Source organism: Anomaloglossus baeobatrachus, chromosome 9 (genome assembly GCF_048569485.1).
Source record: "Anomaloglossus baeobatrachus isolate aAnoBae1 chromosome 9, aAnoBae1.hap1, whole genome shotgun sequence".
Classification (NCBI taxonomy): Eukaryota; Metazoa; Chordata; class Amphibia; order Anura; family Aromobatidae; genus Anomaloglossus; species Anomaloglossus baeobatrachus.
In genome coordinates, this window is record NC_134361.1 from 14,836,951 (window position 1) to 14,857,410 (window position 20,460).

Below are 20,460 nucleotides of genomic sequence, written 5' to 3' on the forward strand. Positions count from 1 at the left end.
GTACACAGCTCCAGCAGAGTGCTCCCCCATACACAGCTCCAGCAGAGTGCTCCCCTGTACACAGCTCCAGCAGAGTGCTCCCCTGTACACAGCTCCAGCAGAGTGCTCCCCCATACACAGCTCCAGCAAAGTGCTCCCCCGTACACAGTTCCAGCAGAGTGCTCCCCTGTACACAGCTCCAGCAGAGTGCTCCCCCATACACAGCTCCAGCAGAGTGCTCCCCTGTACACAGTTCCAGCAGAGTGCTCCCCTGTACACAGTTCCAGCAGAGTGCTCCCCCATACACAGCTCCAGCAGAGTGCTCCCCAATACACAGCTCCAGCAGAGTGCTCCCCTGTACACAGCTCCAGCAGAGCGCTCCCCTGTACACAGCTCCAGCAGAGTGCTCCCCCATACACAGCTCCAGCAGAGTGCTCCCCCATACACAGCTCCAGCAGGGTGCTCCCCCATACACAGCTCCAGCAGAGTGCTCCCCTGTACACAGCTCCAGCAGAGTGCTCCCCCATACACAGCTCAAGCAGAGGGCTCCCCCGTACACAGCTCCAGCAGAGTGCTCCCCTGTACACAGCTCCAGCAGAGTGCTCCCCTGTACACAGCTCCAGCAGAGTGCTCCCCTGTACACAGCTCCAGCAGAGTGCTCCCCCATACACAGCTCCAGCAGAGGGCTCCCCCGTACACAGCTCCAGCAGAGTGCTCCCCTGTACACAGCTCCAGCAGAGCGCTCCCCTGTACACAGCTCCAGCAGAGTGCTCCCCTGTACACAGCTCCAGCAGAGTGCTCCCCTGTACACAGCTCCAGCAGAGTGCTCCCCTGTACACAGCTCCAGCAGAGTGCTCCCCCATACACAGCTCCAGCAGAGCGCTCCCCCATACACAGCTCCAGCAGAGCGCTCCCCCGTACACAGCTCCAGCAGAGCGCTCCCCTGTACACAGCTCCAGCAGAGTGCTCCCCTGTACACAGCTGCAGCAGAGTGCTCCCCTGTACACAGCTCCAGCAGAGTGCTCCCCCATACACAGCTCCAGCAGAGTGCTCCCCTGTACACAGCTCCAGCAGAGTGCTCCCCTGTACACAGCTCCAGCAGAGTGCTCCCCTGTACACAGCTCCAGCAGAGTGCTCCCCTGTACACAGCTCCAGCAGAGTGCTCCCCTGTACACAGCTCCAGCAGAATGCTCCCCTGTACACAGCTCCAGCAGAGTGCTCCCCTGTACACAGCTCCAGCAGAGTGCTCCCCTGTACACAGCTCCAGCAGAGTGCTCCCCCATACACAGCTCCAGCAGAGTGCTCCAGTGTACACAGCTCCAGCAGAGTGCTCCCCTGTACACAGTTCCAGCAGAGTGCTCCCCTGTACACAGCTCCAGCAGAGTGCTCCCCCATACACAGCTCCAGCAGAGTGCTCCCCCGTACACAGCTCCAGCAGAGTGCTCCCCTGTACACAGCTCCAGCAGAGTGCTCCCCTGTACATAGTTCCAGCAGAGTGCTCCCCTGTACACAGCTCCAGCAGAGTGCTCCCCTGTACACAGCTCCAGCAGAGTGCTCCCCCATACACAGCTCCAGCAGAGTGCTCCCCTGTACACAGCTCCAGCAGAGTGCTCCCCCATACACAGCTCCAGCAGAGTGCTCCCCCATACACAGCTCCAGCAGAGTGCTCCCCCGTACACAGTTCCAGCAGAATACTCCCCCATACACAGCTCCAGCAGAGTGCTCCCCCATACACAGCTCCAGCAGAGTGCTCCCCTGTACACAGCTCCAGCAGAGTGCTTCCCCATACACAGCTCCAGCAGAGTGCTCCCCTGTACACAGCTCCAGCAGAGTGCTCCCCTGTACACAGCTCCAGCAGAGTGCTCCCCTGTACACAGCTCCAGCAGAGTGCTCCCCCATACAGAGCTCCAGCAGAGTGCTCCCCTGTACACAGTTCCAGCAGAGTGCTCCCCTGTACACAGCTCCAGCAGAGTGCTCCCCCGTACACAGCTCCAGCAGAGTGCTCCCCCATATACAGCTCCAGCAGAGTGCTCCCCTGTACACAGCTCCAGCAGAGTGCTCCCCCATACACAGCTCCAGCAGAGTGCTCCCCTGTACACAGCTCCAGCAGAGTGCTCCCCCATACACAGCTCCAGCAGAGTGCTCCCCCATACACAGCTCCAGCAGAGTGCTCCCCCATACACAGCTCCAGCAGAGTGCTCCCCCATACACAGCTCCAGCAGAGTGCTCCCCCATACACAGCTCCAGCAGAGTGCTCCCCCATACACAGCTCCAGCAGAGTGCTCCCCCATACACAGCTCCAGCAGAGTGCTCCCCCATACACAGCTCCAGCAGAGTGCTCCCCCATACACAGCTCCAGCAGAGTGCTCCCCCATACACAGCTCCAGCAGGGTGCTCCCCTGTACACAGCTCCAGCAGAGTGCTCCCCCATACACAGCTCCAGCAGAGTGCTCCCCCATACACAGCTCCAGCAGAGTGCTCCCCCATACACAGCTCCAGCAGGGTGCTCCCCTGTACACAGCTCCAGCAGAGTGCTCCCCCATACACAGCTCCAGCAGAGTGCTCCCCCATACACAGCTCCAGCAGAGTGCTCCCCCATACACAGCTCCAGCAGGGTGCTCCCCTGTACACAGCTCCAGCAGGGTGCTCCCCCATACACAGCTTCAGCAGAGTGCTCCCCTGTACACCGTTCCAGCAGAGTGCTCCCCCATACACAGCTCCAGCAGAGTGCTCCCCCGTACACAGCTCCAGCAGAGTGCTCCCCCATACACAGCTCAACCAGAGTGCTCCCCCATACACAGCTCCAGCAGAGTGCTCCCCCATACACAGCTCCAGCAGAGCGCTCCCCTGTACACAGTTCCAGCAGAGTGCTCCCCTGTACACAGCTCCAGCAGAGTGCTCCCCTGTACACAGCTCCAGCAGAGTGCTCCCCCATACACAGCTCCAGCAGAGTGCTCCCCTGTACACAGCTCCAGCAGAGTGCTCCCCCATACACAGCTCCAGCAGAGTGCTCCCCCATACACAGCTCCAGCAGAATGCTCCCCTGTACACAGCTCCAGCAGAGTGCTCCCCCATACACAGCTCCAGCAGAGTGCTCCCCCATACACAGCTCCAGCAGAGTGCTCCCCCATACACAGCTCCAGCAGAGTGCTCCCCCATACACAGCTCCAGCAGAGTGCTCCCCCATACACAGCTCCAGCAGAGTGCTCCCCCATACACAGCTCCAGCAGAGTGCTCCCCCATACACAGCTCCAGCAGAGTGCTCCCCCATACACAGCTCCAGCAGAGTGCTCCCCTGTACACAGCTCCAGCAGAGTGCTCCCCCATACACAGCTCAAGCAGAGGGCTCCCCTGTACACAGCTCCAGCAGAGTGCTCCCCCATACACAGCTCCAGCAGAGGGCTCCCCCGTACACAGCTCCAGCAGAGTGCTCCCCCATACACAGCTCCAGCAGAGTGCTCCCCCATACACAGCTCCAGCAGAGTGCTCCCCCATACACAGCTCCAGCAGAGGGCTCCCCCGTACACAGCTCCAGCAGAGTGCTCCCCTGTACACAGCTCCAGCAGAGTGCTCCCCCATACACAGCTCCAGCAGAGTGCTCCCCCATACACAGCTCCAGCAGAGTGCTCCCCTGTACACAGCTCCAGCAGAGTGCTCCCCCATACACAGCTCCAGCAGAGGGCTCCCCCGTACACAGCTCCAGCAGAGTGCTCCCCTGTACACAGCTCCAGCAGAGTGCTCCCCCATACACAGCTCCAGCAGAGTGCTCCCCCATACACAGCTCCAGCAGAGGGCTCCCCCATACACAGCTCCAGCAGAGTGCTCCCCCATACACAGATCCAGCAGAGCGCTCCCCCATACACAGCTCCAGCAGAGTGCTCCCCCATACACAGCTCCAGCAGAGTGCTCCCCTGTACACAGTTCCAGCAGAGTGCTCCCCTGTACACAGCTCCAGCAGAGTGCTCCCCCATCGACAGCTCCAGCAGAGTGCTCCCCCATACACAGCTCCAGCAGAGTGCTCCCCTGTACACAGCTCCAGCAGAGTGCTCCCCCATACACAGCTCCAGCAGAGTGCTCCCCCATACACAGCTCCAGCAGAGCGCTCCCCTGTACACAGCTCCAGCAGAGTGCTCCCCCATACACAGCTCCAGCAGAGTGCTCCCCCATACACAGCTCCAGCAGAGTGCTCCCCTGTACACAGTTCCAGCAGAGTGCTCCCCTGTACACAGCTCCAGCAGAGTGCTCCACTGTACACAGCTCCAGCAGAGTGCTCCCCTGTACACAGCTCCAGCAGAGTGCTCCCCTGTACACAGCTCCAGCAGAGTGCTCCCCCATACACAGCTCCAGCAGAGTGCTCCCCTGTACACAGCTCCAGCAGAGTGCTCCCCTGTACACAGCTCCAGCAGAGTGCTCCCCCGTACACAGCTCCAGCAGAGTGCTCCCCCATACACAGCTCCAGCAGAGTGCTCCCCTGTACACAGCTCCAGCAGAGTGCTCCCCCATACACAGCTCCAGCAGAGTGCTCCCCTGTACACAGCTCCAGCAGAGTGCTCCCCTGTACACAGCTCCAGCAGAGTGCTCCCCCATACACAGCTCCAGCAAAGTGCTCCCCCGTACACAGTTCCAGCAGAGTGCTCCCCTGTACACAGCTCCAGCAGAGTGCTCCCCCATACACAGCTCCAGCAGAGTGCTCCCCTGTACACAGTTCCAGCAGAGTGCTCCCCTGTACACAGTTCCAGCAGAGTGCTCCCCCATACACAGCTCCAGCAGAGTGCTCCCCCATACACAGCTCCAGCAGAGTGCTCCCCTGTACACAGCTCCAGCAGAGCGCTCCCCTGTACACAGCTCCAGCAGAGTGCTCCCCCATACACAGCTCCAGCAGAGTGCTCCCCCATACACAGCTCCAGCAGGGTGCTCCCCCATACACAGCTCCAGCAGAGTGCTCCCCTGTACACAGCTCCAGCAGAGTGCTCCCCTGTACACAGCTCCAGCAGAGTGCTCCCCCATACACAGCTCAAGCAGAGGGCTCCCCCGTACACAGCTCCAGCAGAGTGCTCCCCTGTACACAGCTCCAGCAGAGTGCTCCCCTGTACACAGCTCCAGCAGAGTGCTCCCCCGTACACAGCTCCAGCAGAGTGCTCCCCCATACACAGCTCCAGCAGAGGGCTCCCCCGTACACAGCTCCAGCAGAGTGCTCCCCCGTACACAGCTCCAGCAGAGTGCTCCCCCATACACAGCTCCAGCAGAGTGCTCCCCCATACACAGCTCCAGCAGAGTGCTCCCCTGTACACAGCTCCAGCAGAGTGCTCCCCCATACACAGCTCCAGCAGAGGGCTCCCCCGTACACAGCTCCAGCAGAGTGCTCCCCTGTACACAGCTCCAGCAGAGTGCTCCCCCATACACAGCTCCAGCAGAGTGCTCCCCCATACACAGCTCCAGCAGAGGGCTCCCCCATACACAGCTCCAGCAGAGTGCTCCCCCATACACAGCTCCAGCAGAGTGCTCCCCCATACACAGCTCCAGCAGAGTGCTCCCCTGTACACAGCTCCAGCAGAGTGCTCCCCCATACACAGCTCCAGCAGAGGGCTCCCCCGTACACAGCTCCAGCAGAGTGCTCCCCTGTACACAGCTCCAGCAGAGTGCTCCCCCATACACAGCTCCAGCAGAGTGCTCCCCCATACACAGCTCCAGCAGAGGGCTCCCCCATACACAGCTCCAGCAGAGTGCTCCCCCATACACAGCTCCAGCAGAGTGCTCCCCCATACACAGCTCCAGCAGAGTGCTCCCCTGTACACAGTTCCAGCAGAGTGCTCCCCTGTACACAGCTCCAGCAGAGTGCTCCCCCATCGACAGCTCCAGCAGAGTGCTCCCCCATACACAGCTCCAGCAGAGTGCTCCCCTGTACACAGCTCCAGCAGAGTGCTCCCCCATACACAGCTCCAGCAGAGCGCTCCCCTGTACACAGCTCCAGCAGAGTGCTCCCCCATACACAGCTCCAGCAGAGTGCTCCCCCATACACAGCTCCAGCAGAGTGCTCCCCTGTACACAGCTCCAGCAGAGTGCTCCCCTGTACACAGCTCCAGCAGAGTGCTCCCCCATACACAGCTCCAGCAAAGTGCTCCCCCGTACACAGTTCCAGCAGAGTGCTCCCCTGTACACAGCTCCAGCAGAGTGCTCCACTGTACACAGCTCCAGCAGAGTGCTCCCCTGTACACAGCTCCAGCAGAGTGCTCCCCCATACACAGCTCCAGCAGAGTGCTCCCCTGTACACAGCTCCAGCAGAGTGCTCCCCCATACACAGCTCCAGCAGAGTGCTCCCCTGTACACAGCTACAGCAGGGTGCTCCCCTGTACACAGCTCCAGCAGAGTGCTCCCCTGTACACAGCTCCAGCAGAGTGCTCCCCTGTACACAGCTCCAGCAGAGTGCTCCCCTGTACACAGCTCCAGCAGAGTGCTCCCCCATACACAGCTCCAGCAGAGTGCTCCCCCATACACAGCTCCAGCAGAGTGCTCCCCTGTACACAGCTCCAGCAGAGTGCTCCCCCATACACAGCTCCAGCAGAGTGCTCCCCCATACACAGCTCCAGCAGAGTGCTCCCCTGTACACAGCTCCAGCAGAGTGCTCCCCTGTACACAGCTCCAGCAGAGTGCTCCCCTGTACTCAGCTCCAGCAGAGTGCTCCCCTGTACACAGCTCCAGCAGAGTGCTCCCCTGTACACAGCTCCAGCAGAGTGCTCCCCTGTACACAGCTCCAGCAGAGTGCTCCCCTGTACACAGTTCCAGCAGAGTGCTCCCCCATACACAGCTCCAGCAGAGTGCTCCCCTGTACACAGCTCCAGCAGAGTGCTCGCCTGTACACAGCTCCAGCAGAGTGCTCGCCTGTACACAGTTCCAGCAGAGTGCTCCCCCATACACAGCTCCAGCAGAGTGCTCCCCTGTACACAGCTCCAGCAGAGTGCTCCCCCATACACAGCTCCAGCAGAGTGCTCCCCCATACACAGCTCCAGCAGAGTGCTCCCCCATACACAGCTCCAGCAGAGTGCTCCCCCATACACAGCTCCAGCAGAGTGCTCCCCCATACACAGCTCCAGCAGAGTGCTCCCCTGTACACAGCTCCAGCAGAGTGCTCCCCCATACACAGCTCCAGCAGAGTGCTCCCCCATACACAGCTCCAGCAGAGTGCTCCCCCATACACAGCTCCAGCAGAGTGCTCCCCCATACACAGCTCCAGCAGAGTGCTCCCCTGTACACAGCTCCAGCAGAGTGCTCCCCTGTACTCAGCTCCAGCAGAGTGCTCCCCTGTACACAGCTCCAGCAGAGTGCTCCCCTGTACACAGCTCCAGCAGAGTGCTCCCCTGTACACAGCTCCAGCAGAGTGCTCCCCTGTACACAGCTCCAGCAGAGTGCTCCCCTGTACACAGCTCCAGCAGAGTGCTCCCCCATACACAGCTCCAGCAGAGCGCTCCCCTGTACACAGCTCCAGCAGAGCGCTCCCCTGTACACAGTGTCAGGACACTGCTGCCTCCTGAGCTGAGATGCTTATATGATACTCTCTGCTTATGATAGGGGTTATGGTCTTCACTCCTGATATTTCGGTGATGTCAATGGTTATTATTAGTTTGGTCGCCTCCTGCTGTTTTTCCTGTTCTGTGCAGAAAAAGCAAAAGATATAGCAATCCCCCCCAGGTGTGAGACGTGTGGACACTGGTGGCGTCCGGTGGGCACGGCGAGGGCTGTCCTTAGTGGCCGCCGCTCACTTTGGTGCAGGTTCCTCTGGATTAGGACAGATACTGATGTGTAACTGCAAATAATAATCAGCAGAGGCCGCGGATTCAGCTGCGCCCCCTCCACCGCCGCCGCACACAATGCTATAGACGCAGCCATAAATACACAGCGCCATCCGCACATCCCTCCACACAAGAGCAAATGATTAAAATGACAGAACACAAAAGCGGCACCACAATGGCGCCAACCCCCGGCCCATCTGCCCCATTCTTCACAGGAGAATTCATCTGCTGCGCCAATCATCGGAAGCTTCGCATTCCGCTCACATCCCAGCACCGCGCTGCCCGCTCTGTGCCAGCCCCTCCTAGCACCCAGAATGATACCCCCAATGCCACAGTCAGATGTGCCAGTGACCCCTAAATGCCTGATGTTGGCCGGGGGCAGGTGACCCCTAAATGCCTGATGTTGGCCGGGGTCAGGTAACCCCTAAATGTCTGGTGTTGGCCGGGGGCAGGTAACCTCTAAATGCCTGAAGTTGGCCGGGGGCAGGTGACCCCTAAATGTCTGATGTTGGCCAGGGGCAGGTGACCCCTAAATGCCTGAAGTTGGCCAGGGGCAGGTGACCCCTAATTGTCTGAAGTTGGCCGGGGACAGGTAACCTCTAAATGCCTGATGTTGGCCGGGGCAGGTAACTCCTAAATGTCTGAAGTTGGCCGGGGGCAGGTGACCCCTAAATGCCTGATGTTGGCCGGGGACAGGTAACCTCTAAATGTCTGATGTTGGCCAGGGGCAGGTGACCCCTAAATGCCTGATGTTGGCCGGGGGCAGGTATCCCCTAAGTGCCTGATGTTGGCCGGGGACAGGTGACCACTAAATGCCTGATGTTGGCCGGGGACAGGTAACCCCTAAATGTCTGAAGTTGGCTGGGGGCAGGTAACCTCTAAATGCCTGATGTTGGCCGGGGACAGGTGACCACTAAATGTCTGGTGTTTGCCGGGGGCAGGTAACCCCTAAATGTCTGAAGTTGGCCGGGGGCAGGTGATCCCTAAATGTCTGGTGTTTGCCGGGGGCAGGTAACCCCTAAATGTCTGAAGTTGGCCGGGGGCAGGTGACCCCTAAATGTCTGAAGTTGCCTGGGGGCAGGTGACCACTAAATGCCTGATGTTGGCCGGGGGCAGGTGACCCCTAAATGTCTGAAGTTGGCCGGGGACAGGTGACCACTAAATGCCTGATGTTGGCCGGGGGCAGGTGACCACTAAATGCCTGATGTTGGCCGGGGGCAGGTGACCACTAAATGCCTGATGTTGGCCGGGGACAGGTGACCACTAAATGCCTGATGTTGGCTGGGGACAGGTGACCACTAAATGCCTGATGTTGGCTGGGGACAGGTGACCACTAAATGCCTGATATTGGCTGGGGACAGGTGACCACTAAATGCCTAATGTTGGCTGGGGACAGGTGACCACTAAATGCCTGATGTTGGCCGGGGGCAGGTGACCACTAAATGCCTGATGTTGGCTGGGGACAGGTGACCACTAAATGCCTGATGTTGGCTGGGGACAGGTGACCACTAAATGCCTGATGTTGGCTGGGGACAGGTGACCACTAAATGCCTGATGTTGGCCGGGGACAGGTGACCACTAAATGCCTGATGTTGGCCGGGGGGCCGGGAGTGATGAGAAGTTCTCAAACTTTCCAAAAACATTGTATATGTCAGTTCCTCGGCATTTTTGGGATCTCTGCTGACATTATTCTGAAGACGTGGCCAGGACCAGTGATAACTCCGATCTCAGATGCTTAACCTCTGAGAAGATGCAATAAATAATGACATTAATGGAGAAAGTCAATAACAGAACATTCAGCCACTTCAGATCTCCTCGTCTTCACCGCGTCACGGACCATAAGCCGGGCAGCATCAAACAAGCAAAGAGCAGTATCCAGCACGGGAAGAAAGGAATTCTCCGGGTAATATTTCCATCTGATTTTATTCCATATGTCAAGACGTATTTTCCCCTTGTATAGGGGCTGTCTGTTATCCACTATGTATATGCCAAGTACATATGGAATAAATCACCCGGAGAATGCCTTTCTTCCCGTGCTGGATAATACTTTTAAAAAGTGAAGAATCGCCTCCAAAAATAGCTGTGGTGCCAAGAAGACAAAAACACAGCAGCGTTCCCCAGTCCTGAGCTGATACATTGTAACAAAGCGATGCCATTTTATCCTGGATGGTAGTAACTCGTGTAAAAGAGCGGAGGTACTCCCAGTACAGGACGCATTATCTTGATATGATATTACAGGAATATCTGGCTGTAAGGTGGACAATAGTATCGTGCCACTACATGTAAGTATTTATTTGCACTGTATATCACAGTTTTATCTTAGCACTATATGCTAGTATTGTTTGGGCTGGATATGGCAGTATTATCATAGCATTGTATAACAGCATTAATAGTATTATATGGCAGTATTATATGGACTGTACGTAGCAGTATATTGTGCCACTACATGTAAGTTTTATACTGTACGTGGCAATACTATCTCGGCACTATATGAAAGCATGAGTTGGGCTGTATATGGCAGTATTATCTGGCACTCTATGGAAGTATTAGTTGGGCTCTATATGGCAGTATTATCTGGCACTATATGGAAGTATTAGTTGGGCTGTATATGGCATTATTATCTGGCACTATATGGCAGTATTAGTTGGGCAGTATATGGCATTATTATCTGGCACTATATGGAAGCATTAGTTGGGCTGTATATGGCATTATTATCTGGCACTATATGGAAGTATTAGTTGGGCTGTATATGGCAGTATTATCTGGCACTATATGGCAGTATTAGTTGTGCTGTATATGGCAGTATTATCTGGCACTATATGGAAGTATTAGTTGGGCTGTATATGGCATTATTATCTGGCACTATATGGCAGTATTAATTGGGCAGTGTATGGCATTATTATCTGGCACTATATGGAAGTATTAGTTGGGCTGTATATGGCATTATTATCTGGCACTATATGGCAGTATTAGTTGTGCTGTATATGGCAGTATTATCTGGCACTATATGGAAGTATTAGTTGGGCTGTATATGGCATTATTATCTGGCACTATATGGCAGTATTAATTGGGCAGTATATGGCATTATTATCTGGCACTATATGGAAGTATTAGTTGGGCTGTATATGGCATTATTATCTGGCACTATATGGCAGTATTAGTTGGGCTGTATATGGGAGTATTATCTGGCACTATATGGAAGTATTAGTTGGGCTGTATATGGCAGTATTATCTGGCACTATATGGAAGTATTAGTTGGGCTGTATATGGCATTATTATCTGGCACTATATGGAAGTATTAGTTGGGCTGTATATGGCATTATTATCTGGCACTATATGGCAGTATTAGTTGGGCTGTATATAGGAGTATTATCTGGCACTATATGGAAGTATTAGTTGGGCTCTATATGGCAGTATTATCTGGCACTATATGGAAGTATTAGTTGGGCAGTATATTGCAGTATTATCTGGCACTATATGGAAGTATTAGTTGGGCAGTATATGGCATTATTATCTGGCACTATATGGAAGTATTAGTTGGGCTGTATATGGCAGTATTATCTGGCACTATATGGAAGTATTAGTTGGGCTGTATATGGCAGTATTATCTGGCACTATATGGAAGTATTAGTTGGGCTGTATATGGCATTATTATCTGGCACTATATGGCAGTATTAGTTGGGCAGTATATTGCAGTATTATCTGGCACTATATGGCAGTATTAGTTGGGCAGTATATTGCAGTATTATCTAGGCAAAATGAGGATGAAATCTGGAGCAACAGGCACAAGGTACAGAGAGGGGGGTGTCGGGACCCTCGGAATCTCACCTGTTCATCTCCTCCAGACAGTCCGTGGCGAAGAAGAAACTCTTTATTTTTGGGTGACAGGCTTTAAAGGCGCTGGAAGGAAAGCACAGAATATATGTTATCTCAGTCACCAAAAAAAGGGAAACACAGAATACATGGTCTGAATCTGACAGCCTCTATATGCAGCCCTGGATTCGGCACCCCTATATACAGCCCTGTATCCGGTGCCCCCTATATGTAGTCATTCCCTCATTATCCGTGTACTACATACTTTATACATTGGTGCCATAATATAAACGGAGTTTCCTGATTTTTCCAATAATCATCTCCACAAAACCTTCACACTATGTTCCTAAAATACTTTCTGCTGCTGTGCCCCTATTTCTCTCCATAATCACCCCCCCATCACTTTTTCCACTATATAATATTCCACCTAAACCCCTCCCCCAGCAGATCAGGTCACTTCTGTCCTGAAATGCTCTGTGCTGCTTGTCATCTTCCTCTTATCACTATGTGACGCTCAGTCTCCTGCAGCACTCGCCTCTCCTGAAATGCTCTGTGCTGCTTGTCATCTTCCTCATATCACTATGTGACGCTCAGTCTCCAGCAGCACTCGCCTCCTCTCCTGAAATGCTCTGTGCTGCTTGTCATCCTCCTCATATCACTATGTGACGCTCAGTCTCCAGCAGCACTTTCCTCTCCTGAAATACTCTGTGCTGCTTGTCATCCTCCTCTCATCACTATGTGACGCTCAGTCTCCAGCAGCACTCGCCTCTCCTGAAATGCTCTGTGCTGCTGGAGAGCCGGTCAGTCTGCGGTGCAGTGTAATCGTGACGTCAGCGCGGTACTCACTGTTTCTTCCTACATTCGATGGCCCGGTCTATCCTGAATTCGGGTAAGCTGATGAAACCTTCCGCCTTCTCATCCTGGAGGAAGAAAGCAACAATGTATCCACGTCAGAAATAAGCAGTCGACCATCAGATAGCAGCTGGCAAGCACCCCCCTCCCCGGGACCAGCAGTATTGTGTGTGCAGCTCTGGATGTAACTAGAGTAATGCGGGACTGATAACTCTGACTGCAGAGCGCAGTGTGAGCACTGAGGGGATCAGTCAGCATGGAGGACGCTCAGCCCCACCATCTTCAGGCAGCTTTCCTATATGTTACAGCTGCTTTTCGCCCCTTATCCTATACGTCTTGCTGGAATCTGCAGATGTGGTGCCAGCGATCCCACCCTGGCTTCACCCGTTGCAGCTGTGGTGCATTTTCTGTTGCAATCTTACAAAATTGTTGCAGATTTGTGACAATTGCAGAAAACGCTGTAAACGTGTCCACGGCAGCGTGGTGAGCGTTCATGCGGCGTGGTGCGAGCATTCATACGGCGTGGTGTGAGCATTCATGCGACGTGGTGTGAGCATTCATGCGGCGTGGTGTGAGCATTCATGCGGCGTGGTGAGAGCATTCATGCGGCGTGGTGTGAGCGTTCATGCGGCGTGGTGTGAGCGTTCATGCAGCGTGGTGTGAGCGTTCATGCAGCGTGGTGTGAGCGTTCATGCAGCGTGGTGTGAGCGTTCATGCAGCGTGGTGTGCGCGTTCATGCAGCGTGGTGTGCGCGTTCATGCAGCGTGGTGTGCGCGTTCATGTGGTGTGGTGTGGGTGTTAATGCTGCGTGGTGTGGGTGTTCATGCGGCGTGGTGTGAGCGTTCATGTAGCGTAGTGTGAGCATTCATGCGGCGGGGTGTGAGCGTTCATGCGGCGGGGTGTGAGCATTCATGCAGCGTAGTCTGAGCATTCATGCGGCGTGGTGTGAGCATTCATGCGGCGTGGTGTGAGCGTTCATGCGGCGTGGTGTGGGCGTTCATGCGGCGTGGTGTGAGCGCTCATGCGGCGTGGTGTGAGCATTCATGCAGCGTAGTGTGAGCATTCATGTGGCATGGTGTGAGCATTCATGCAGCGTGGTGTGAGCATTCATGTGGTGTGGTGCGAGCATTCATGCAGCGTAGTGTGAGCATTCATGCGGCGTGGTGTGAGCATTCATACGGCGTGGTGTGGGCGTTCATGTGGCGCGGTGTGAGCGTTCATGCGGCGTGGTGTGTGTTCATGCGGCGGGGTGTGAGCGTTCATGCGGCGGGGTGTGAGCGTTCATGCGGCGGGGTGTGAGCGTTCATGCGGCGGGGTGTGAGCGTTCAGCGGGCGGCGGTGGCTACTCACGTTCTGGTTGGTGTACCAGTACAGGGACGAGTCTTTCAGGATGAACCAGTACTTTTTCCACTTCTGTGTGAAGTATCCTCTGGCGTCCTTCTTTTTCCATAACCAGCCCTCGCAGTCACCGTGCCCGAGGTCTTTGCAGGAAATTCGCCGTCTGCTGCCGCTGGTGAGCGACCCTCCTAAAATAAAGGGGAAATTCAATGTGGACAGCGGAGGTAGCACGTCCCCCCCCCCCGCGATGAGCCGAGGACGGAATCGCGGATGTGCAGATTACTGGCTCCATTTTTTCAGAATCCTGACACTTTAGAATTTATTTTACAAAAAGTGTAAGATTTTTTTTTTACCTTTTGATCGTTTTTTGGTTTTGACCCTCAGCGAAGCGTAATGGAAAGACTGCGAGAGAGGAAAAAGAGCTGTAACAACAGAAGATAACAAATAACACACCGACAGCGTATATAGCGTATCCCGCGGTCAGGACACGGGGCGCCGAGACAGACGTGTATCCCCGAGATCAGGACACGAGGCGCCGAGACAGACGTGTATCCCCGAGATCAGGACACGGGGCGCCGAGACAGACGTGTATCCCCGAGATCAGGACACGGGGCGCCGAGACAGACGTGTATCCCCGAGATCAGGACACGGGGCGCCGAGACAGACGTGTATCCCCGAGATCAGGACACGGGGCGCCGAGACAGACGTGTATCCCCGAGATCAGGACACGGGGCGCCGAGACAGATGTGTATCCCCGAGATCAGGACACGGGGCGCCGAGACAGACGTGTATCCCCGAGATCAGGACACGGGGCGCCGAGACAGATGTGTATCCCCGAGATCAGGACACGGGGCGCCGAGACAGACGTGTATCCCCGAGATCAGGACACGGGGCGCCGAGACAGATGTGTATCCCCGAGATCAGGACACGGGGCGCCGAGACAGACGTGTATCCCCGAGATCAGGACACGGGGCGCCGAGACAGACGTGTATCCCCGAGATCAGGACACGGGGCGCCGAGACAGATGTGTATCCCCGAGATCAGGACACGGGGCGCCGAGACAGACGTGTATCCCCGAGATCAGGACACGGGGCGCCGAGACAGACGTGTATCCCGAGGTCAGGACACGGGGCGCCGAGACAGACGTGTATCCCCGAGATCAGGACACGGGGCGCCGAGACAGACGTGTATCCCCGAGATCAGGACACGAGGCGCCGAGACAGACGTGTATCCCCGAGATCAGGACACGGGGCGCCGAGACAGACGTGTATCCCCGAGATCAGGACACGGGGCGCCGAGACAGACGTGTATCCCCGAGATCAGGACACGGGGCGCCGAGACAGACGTGTATCCCCGAGATCAGGACACGAGGCGCCGAGACAGACGTGTATCCCCGAGATCAGGACACGGGGCGCCGAGACAGACGTGTATCCCTCAGGTAAGGACACGGGGCGCCGAGACAGACGTGTATCCCCGAGATCAGGACACGGGGCGCCGAGACAGACGTGTATCCCCGAGATCAGGACACGGGGCGCCGAGACAGACGTGTATCCCCGAGATCAGGACACGAGGCGCCGAGACAGACGTGTATCCCCGAGATCAGGACACGGGGCGCCGAGACAGACGTGTATCCCCGAGGTCAGGACACGGGGCGCCGAGACAGACGTGTATCCCCGAGATCAGGACACGGGGTGCCGAGACAGACGTGTATCCCCGAGATCAGGACACGGGGCGCCGAGACAGACGTGTATCCCCGCGGTCAGGACACGGGCGGCCGAGACAGACGTGTATCCCCAAGATCAGGACACGGGGCGCCGAGACAGACGTGTATCCCCAAGATCAGGACACGGGGCGCCGAGACAGACGTGTATCCCCGAGATCAGGACACGGGGTGCCGAGACAGACGTGTATCCCCAAGATCAGGACACGGGGCGCCGAGACAGACGTGTATCCCCGAGATCAGGACACGGGGCGCCGAGACAGACGTGTATCCCCGAGATCAGGACACGGGGCGCCGAGACAGACGTGTATCCCCGAGATCAGGACACGGGCGGCCGAGACAGACGTGTATCCCCAAGATCAGGACACGGGGCGCCGAGACAGACGTGTATCCCCGAGATCAGGACACGGGGTGCCGAGACAGACGTGTATCCCCAAGATCAGGACACGGGGTGCCGAGACAGACGTGTATCCCCGAGATCAGGACACGGGCGGCCGAGACAGACGTGTATCCCCAAGATCAGGACACGGGGCGCCGAGACAGACGTGTATCCCCGAGGTCAGGACACGGGGCGCCGAGACAGACGTGTATCCCGAGGTCAGGACACAGGACGCCGAGACAGACGTGTATCCCCGAGATCAGGACACAGGTCGCCGAGACAGACGTGTATCCCCGAGGTCAGGACACGGGGCGCCGAGACAGACGTGTATCCCCGAGATCAGGACACAGGTCGCCGAGACAGACGTGTATCCCCGAGGTCAGGACACGGGGCGCCGAGACAGACGTGTATCCCGAGGTCAGGACACAGGACGCCGAGACAGACGTGTATCCCCGAGATCAGGACACGGGGCGCCGAGACAGACGTGTATCCCCGAGGTCAGGACACGGGGCGCCGAGACAGACGTGTATCCCCGAGGTCAGGACACGGGGCGCCGAGACAGACGTGTATCCCCGAGATCAGGACACGGGGCGCCGAGACAGACGTGTATCCCCGAGGTCAGGACACGGGGCGCCGAGACAGACGTGTATCCCGAGATCAGGACACGGGGCGCCGAGACAGACGTGTATCCCCGAGATCAGTACACGGGGCGCCGAGACAGACGTGTATCCCCGAGGTCAGAACACAGGGCGCCGAGACACACGTGTATCCCCGAGGTCAGGACACGGGGCGCCGAGACAGACGTGTATCCCCGAGGTCAGGACACGGGGCGCCGAGACACACGTGTATCCCCGAGGTCAGGACACAGAACGCCGAGACAGACGTGTATCCCCGAGGTCAGGACACAGGACGCCGAGACAGACGTGTATCCCGAGGTCAGGACACGGGGCGCCAGCTCCAGCCGCAGCGTTAATGAAGCACAAGGGGCCACACAACCGCTAAGAGCTGTATTCACAATTCTGTTACTTTCTCGGTACCAGAGAATGTTACTATATGGATTGAAGCAGAGCTGTTAGGCTGCTTTCACACATCCGGTTTGAGCAATGCGGCTCAATCCGGCTGTGAAACCTATGCAACGGATGCGGCGAAAACACCGCATCCTTTCCATAAGTTTTTACATGCGGCCCGTCCGTTTTTTTCCAGTTGCGGCACGCTACTGAGCATGTGCAGTGGAAGAAACCGCATGCGGCGGCCGGATGCCTTTTTTGCCGCATCGCGCCGCATCCGGCGTCCATAGGCATGCATTGAAAAATGCGCCGCAGCGGCCGGATGCGGCGCGATGCATTTTTTTTGCCGGAGCAAAAAACGTGCCAGGGAACGTTCCATCCGGCCGCCGCATCGGCTAAATCTGCCGCATGCGGCAAAAACTGGACAGAACGCAAGCCCATGCGGCACAATGCGGTGCCAATGCAAGTCAATGCTGGAAAAAACGAAACTGGCGGCAAAAAAAAACAAAACGGTTTTGTTTTTTCAGCAGAGCGCCGGATTGTTCCGCACTGCTACAGCTGGATGCGTGAAAGTAGCCTTAGTGACCCGGTTTCACCATTACTAAAAAGACAAGATATGGTCAGATTTCAAGAGGAAGCAGCAGAATTGTAAATGCTGCTCTGAATGTGACTGGAGCAGAGGACTTGATTTAACAGCATATTTGTAAATGCAGCTTTGGTGGTGACTGGAGTATACAATTATGAATGCAGCTTTGGTGGTGACTGGAGTGCAGCTCTGGAGGTGGCTGCAGTATATGATTATAGATGCAGCTTTGGTGATGACTGGAGTGCAGCTCTGGAGGTGGCTGGAGTATACAATTATAAATGCAGCTTTGGTGGTGAGTGGAGTATCAGATGTGACATATTTTCGGATCAGTACAAGATAAGTGAAGTACAGGAGGACGCCGTTACTGCGCATTACATGGAGGTCATTGTCAGTGATGGACTGATCAGAGCCGGTGTAAGGAGCGCAGCTCTTGAAGTCACCGGTATCTTCTGCAGAATCTTGAGTCTGTTCTGAGTCTTGCAGCTTGTGATGCTTCTAATTAGCCGCCTTCATCTCCCGCGGATCCTCCGCTCATTACAGCAAACAATGAAGCCGCCGTTAATTACTGATACAGTTTAGTCGTCCGAAGTGGCGCAATTACGAGTCCATTTCTCAAAGTGACGGCAGATTGTAAACCGTTTATGAAGACGTTTATCCGGCGGGTATTGACCTGGGTCAGTCAGCAGTCCCTGGCGGTCAACAGTCATATTATCCCAGCAGCTGCTGGGACTATGACAACACTGCCTGTCACCACATGATCCTTTACCGCTGTGCATTCTGTAGTGCTCTAGTTGCGGTGACACTACATCTCCCAGCATGCCTCGCACAACTCTGGCCATCAGGGCATGCTGGGAGTTGGCCCCCTGATCTATAGGGAGGATCAGATCCTGACATTTTTGGGTTTCGTGATACTTTTTGCTCGTCACCTTCCGTCCTGACAACCGGCCACGTGCTGCAGTCTGTATATGAGGTTGTCAGAGAGGATAATGTGTGGTCGGGGCCGGTTATTTGTCCCTCTGCAGATGACAGCATCTGACAGGGAGTTTAGCGCCCCCCGCAGGCCGGGATCACTCGCTGCTGGCGCTGTAGGATTATTCGGACCGCAGGCTTACGTTCCGTGCGGTGTATATTGTCCGTATCAATCCTTTATACCTTTTCTACTCGTTTCCCAGAGACACAATATTGCGCTGTTTATTACGCGGGCTGCCCGCGGTGGTCGGACGCGATGTTACATCTATTCGGCTTTATCTGCGGGACTTTCCACCTAATCTGCAAAATACATTATAGGAGCATCAATCCGGAGACGTACGGAAAAACTAATGAAAATAAAGCGATCCCGCTGCAGGAAGCCGCTCGCTGCGCTCCAGAATTACAGCACAGACGCGGTAATAACAATAACTTACAGCCACACGCCGAGCGCCAAACCCAGAGCACCGGCAGCAAAACACGGAACACCGGCGTCAATATTCAATTACACTGGCCGCCAGCAAAATAATGCAGAGTTCATCTATTACTGCTGACAACCGGCCTGTATACATGTGTGAGAGGTGTCAGCCCCGCCCCTGGTGATGACATCACTGATATAATGACAGGTGATCAGACAGGAGACCACACCCCTTATACTACAGCCCCGCCCCCTGGTGGTGACATCACTGATACGATGTGATCAGACATGAGGCTACACCCCTTATATACAGCCCCGCCCCTGGTGATGACATCACTGATACGATGTGATCAGACATGAGGTTACACCCCTTATATACAGCCCCGCCCCTGGTGATGACATCACTAATATAATGATGTGATCAGACAGAAGACCACACCTCTTATACTACAGCCCCGCCCCCTGGTGATGACATCACTGATACGATGTGATCAGACATGAGGCTACACCCCTTATATACAGCCCCGCCCCCTGGTGGTGACATCACTGATACGATGTGATCAGACATGAGACCACACCCCTTATATACAGCTTCACCCCTGATGACATCACTGATCTAGTGACATAATCAGAAATGGGGCCACACCCCTTATATACAGCCCCACCCCATGGTGATGACATCAGTTATATAATGACTTGTGATCAGCCATGAGACCACACCCCTTATATACAGCTCTGCCCTTGATGATGACATCACCGATATAGTGAGATGTGATCAGCCATGAGACCACACCCCTTATATACAGCTCCGCCCTTGATGATGACGACATCACTGATATAGTGAGATGTGATCAGCCATGAGACCACACCCCTTATATACAGCTCCACCCTTGATGACATCACTAATATAGTGACATGTGATCAGACATGAGACCACACCCCTTATACTACAGCCCCGCCCCTTAGTGGTGACATCCCTGGGTGTCATATAATGGTGTCCTCGTATGCTGACACTCTGCTGTGCCCCTTTAAGTCCTGACTGAGATTAGATGTGATGTATGCCGGTTCTGTAAGTCGCCATGAACCTGCTGGTTACATAAGACACTTGTGATTTCATTATTTTCCTTCCCTTTAGTCGACCTTCCAGCGAGACTGAACTACTTCTGCATGAATTCATGTACGGAGCTGAATAGCACTTAACACATTAGTGCTGCCTTCCTGCTTCACAATGGAGGCCGAGGACGCGCCGGCATATTGAGCGATTCCCTGCACAGCGGCCGAGCACAGCTGGACGCAGAGGACCGGCAGCCACGCCGCAGGAGTGCAGGAGCACAACACTGTGTAATACTGGGGCAGCATAGTCACCGGATCAATATAATCACCGGATCAATATAATCACCGGATCAATATAATCACCGGATCAATATAATCACCAGATCAATATAATCACCGGATCAATATAATCACCAGATCAATATAATCACTGGATCATTATAACCACTGGATCATCCCCAGAGATCAGTATAATCACCAGATCATTATAATCACCGGATCAATATAATCAGCGGATCATTATAATCAGCAGATCAATATAATCACCAGATCAATATAATCA

At 55.4% G+C, this 20,460-nt stretch overlaps 1 protein-coding gene across 3 annotated transcripts in view; it reads right to left on the bottom strand.

The window, feature by feature from the left end:
* The window catches only part of LOC142250831 (connector enhancer of kinase suppressor of ras 2-like), a 405,387-nt gene that overhangs the window by 22,301 nt on the left and 362,626 nt on the right, over positions 1-20,460 (bottom strand). For all 3 annotated transcript variants that reach the window (XM_075323079.1, XM_075323076.1, XM_075323077.1), the window contains exons 16-19: positions 14,123-14,171; positions 13,782-13,957; positions 12,426-12,499; positions 11,595-11,666 (exon numbers count right to left, since the gene is read on the bottom strand). In XM_075323079.1, coding sequence (XP_075179194.1) covers positions 11,595-11,666; positions 12,426-12,499; positions 13,782-13,957; positions 14,123-14,171 — 371 coding nt within the window. The remainder of the gene's footprint in view (positions 1-11,594; positions 11,667-12,425; positions 12,500-13,781; positions 13,958-14,122; positions 14,172-20,460) is intronic.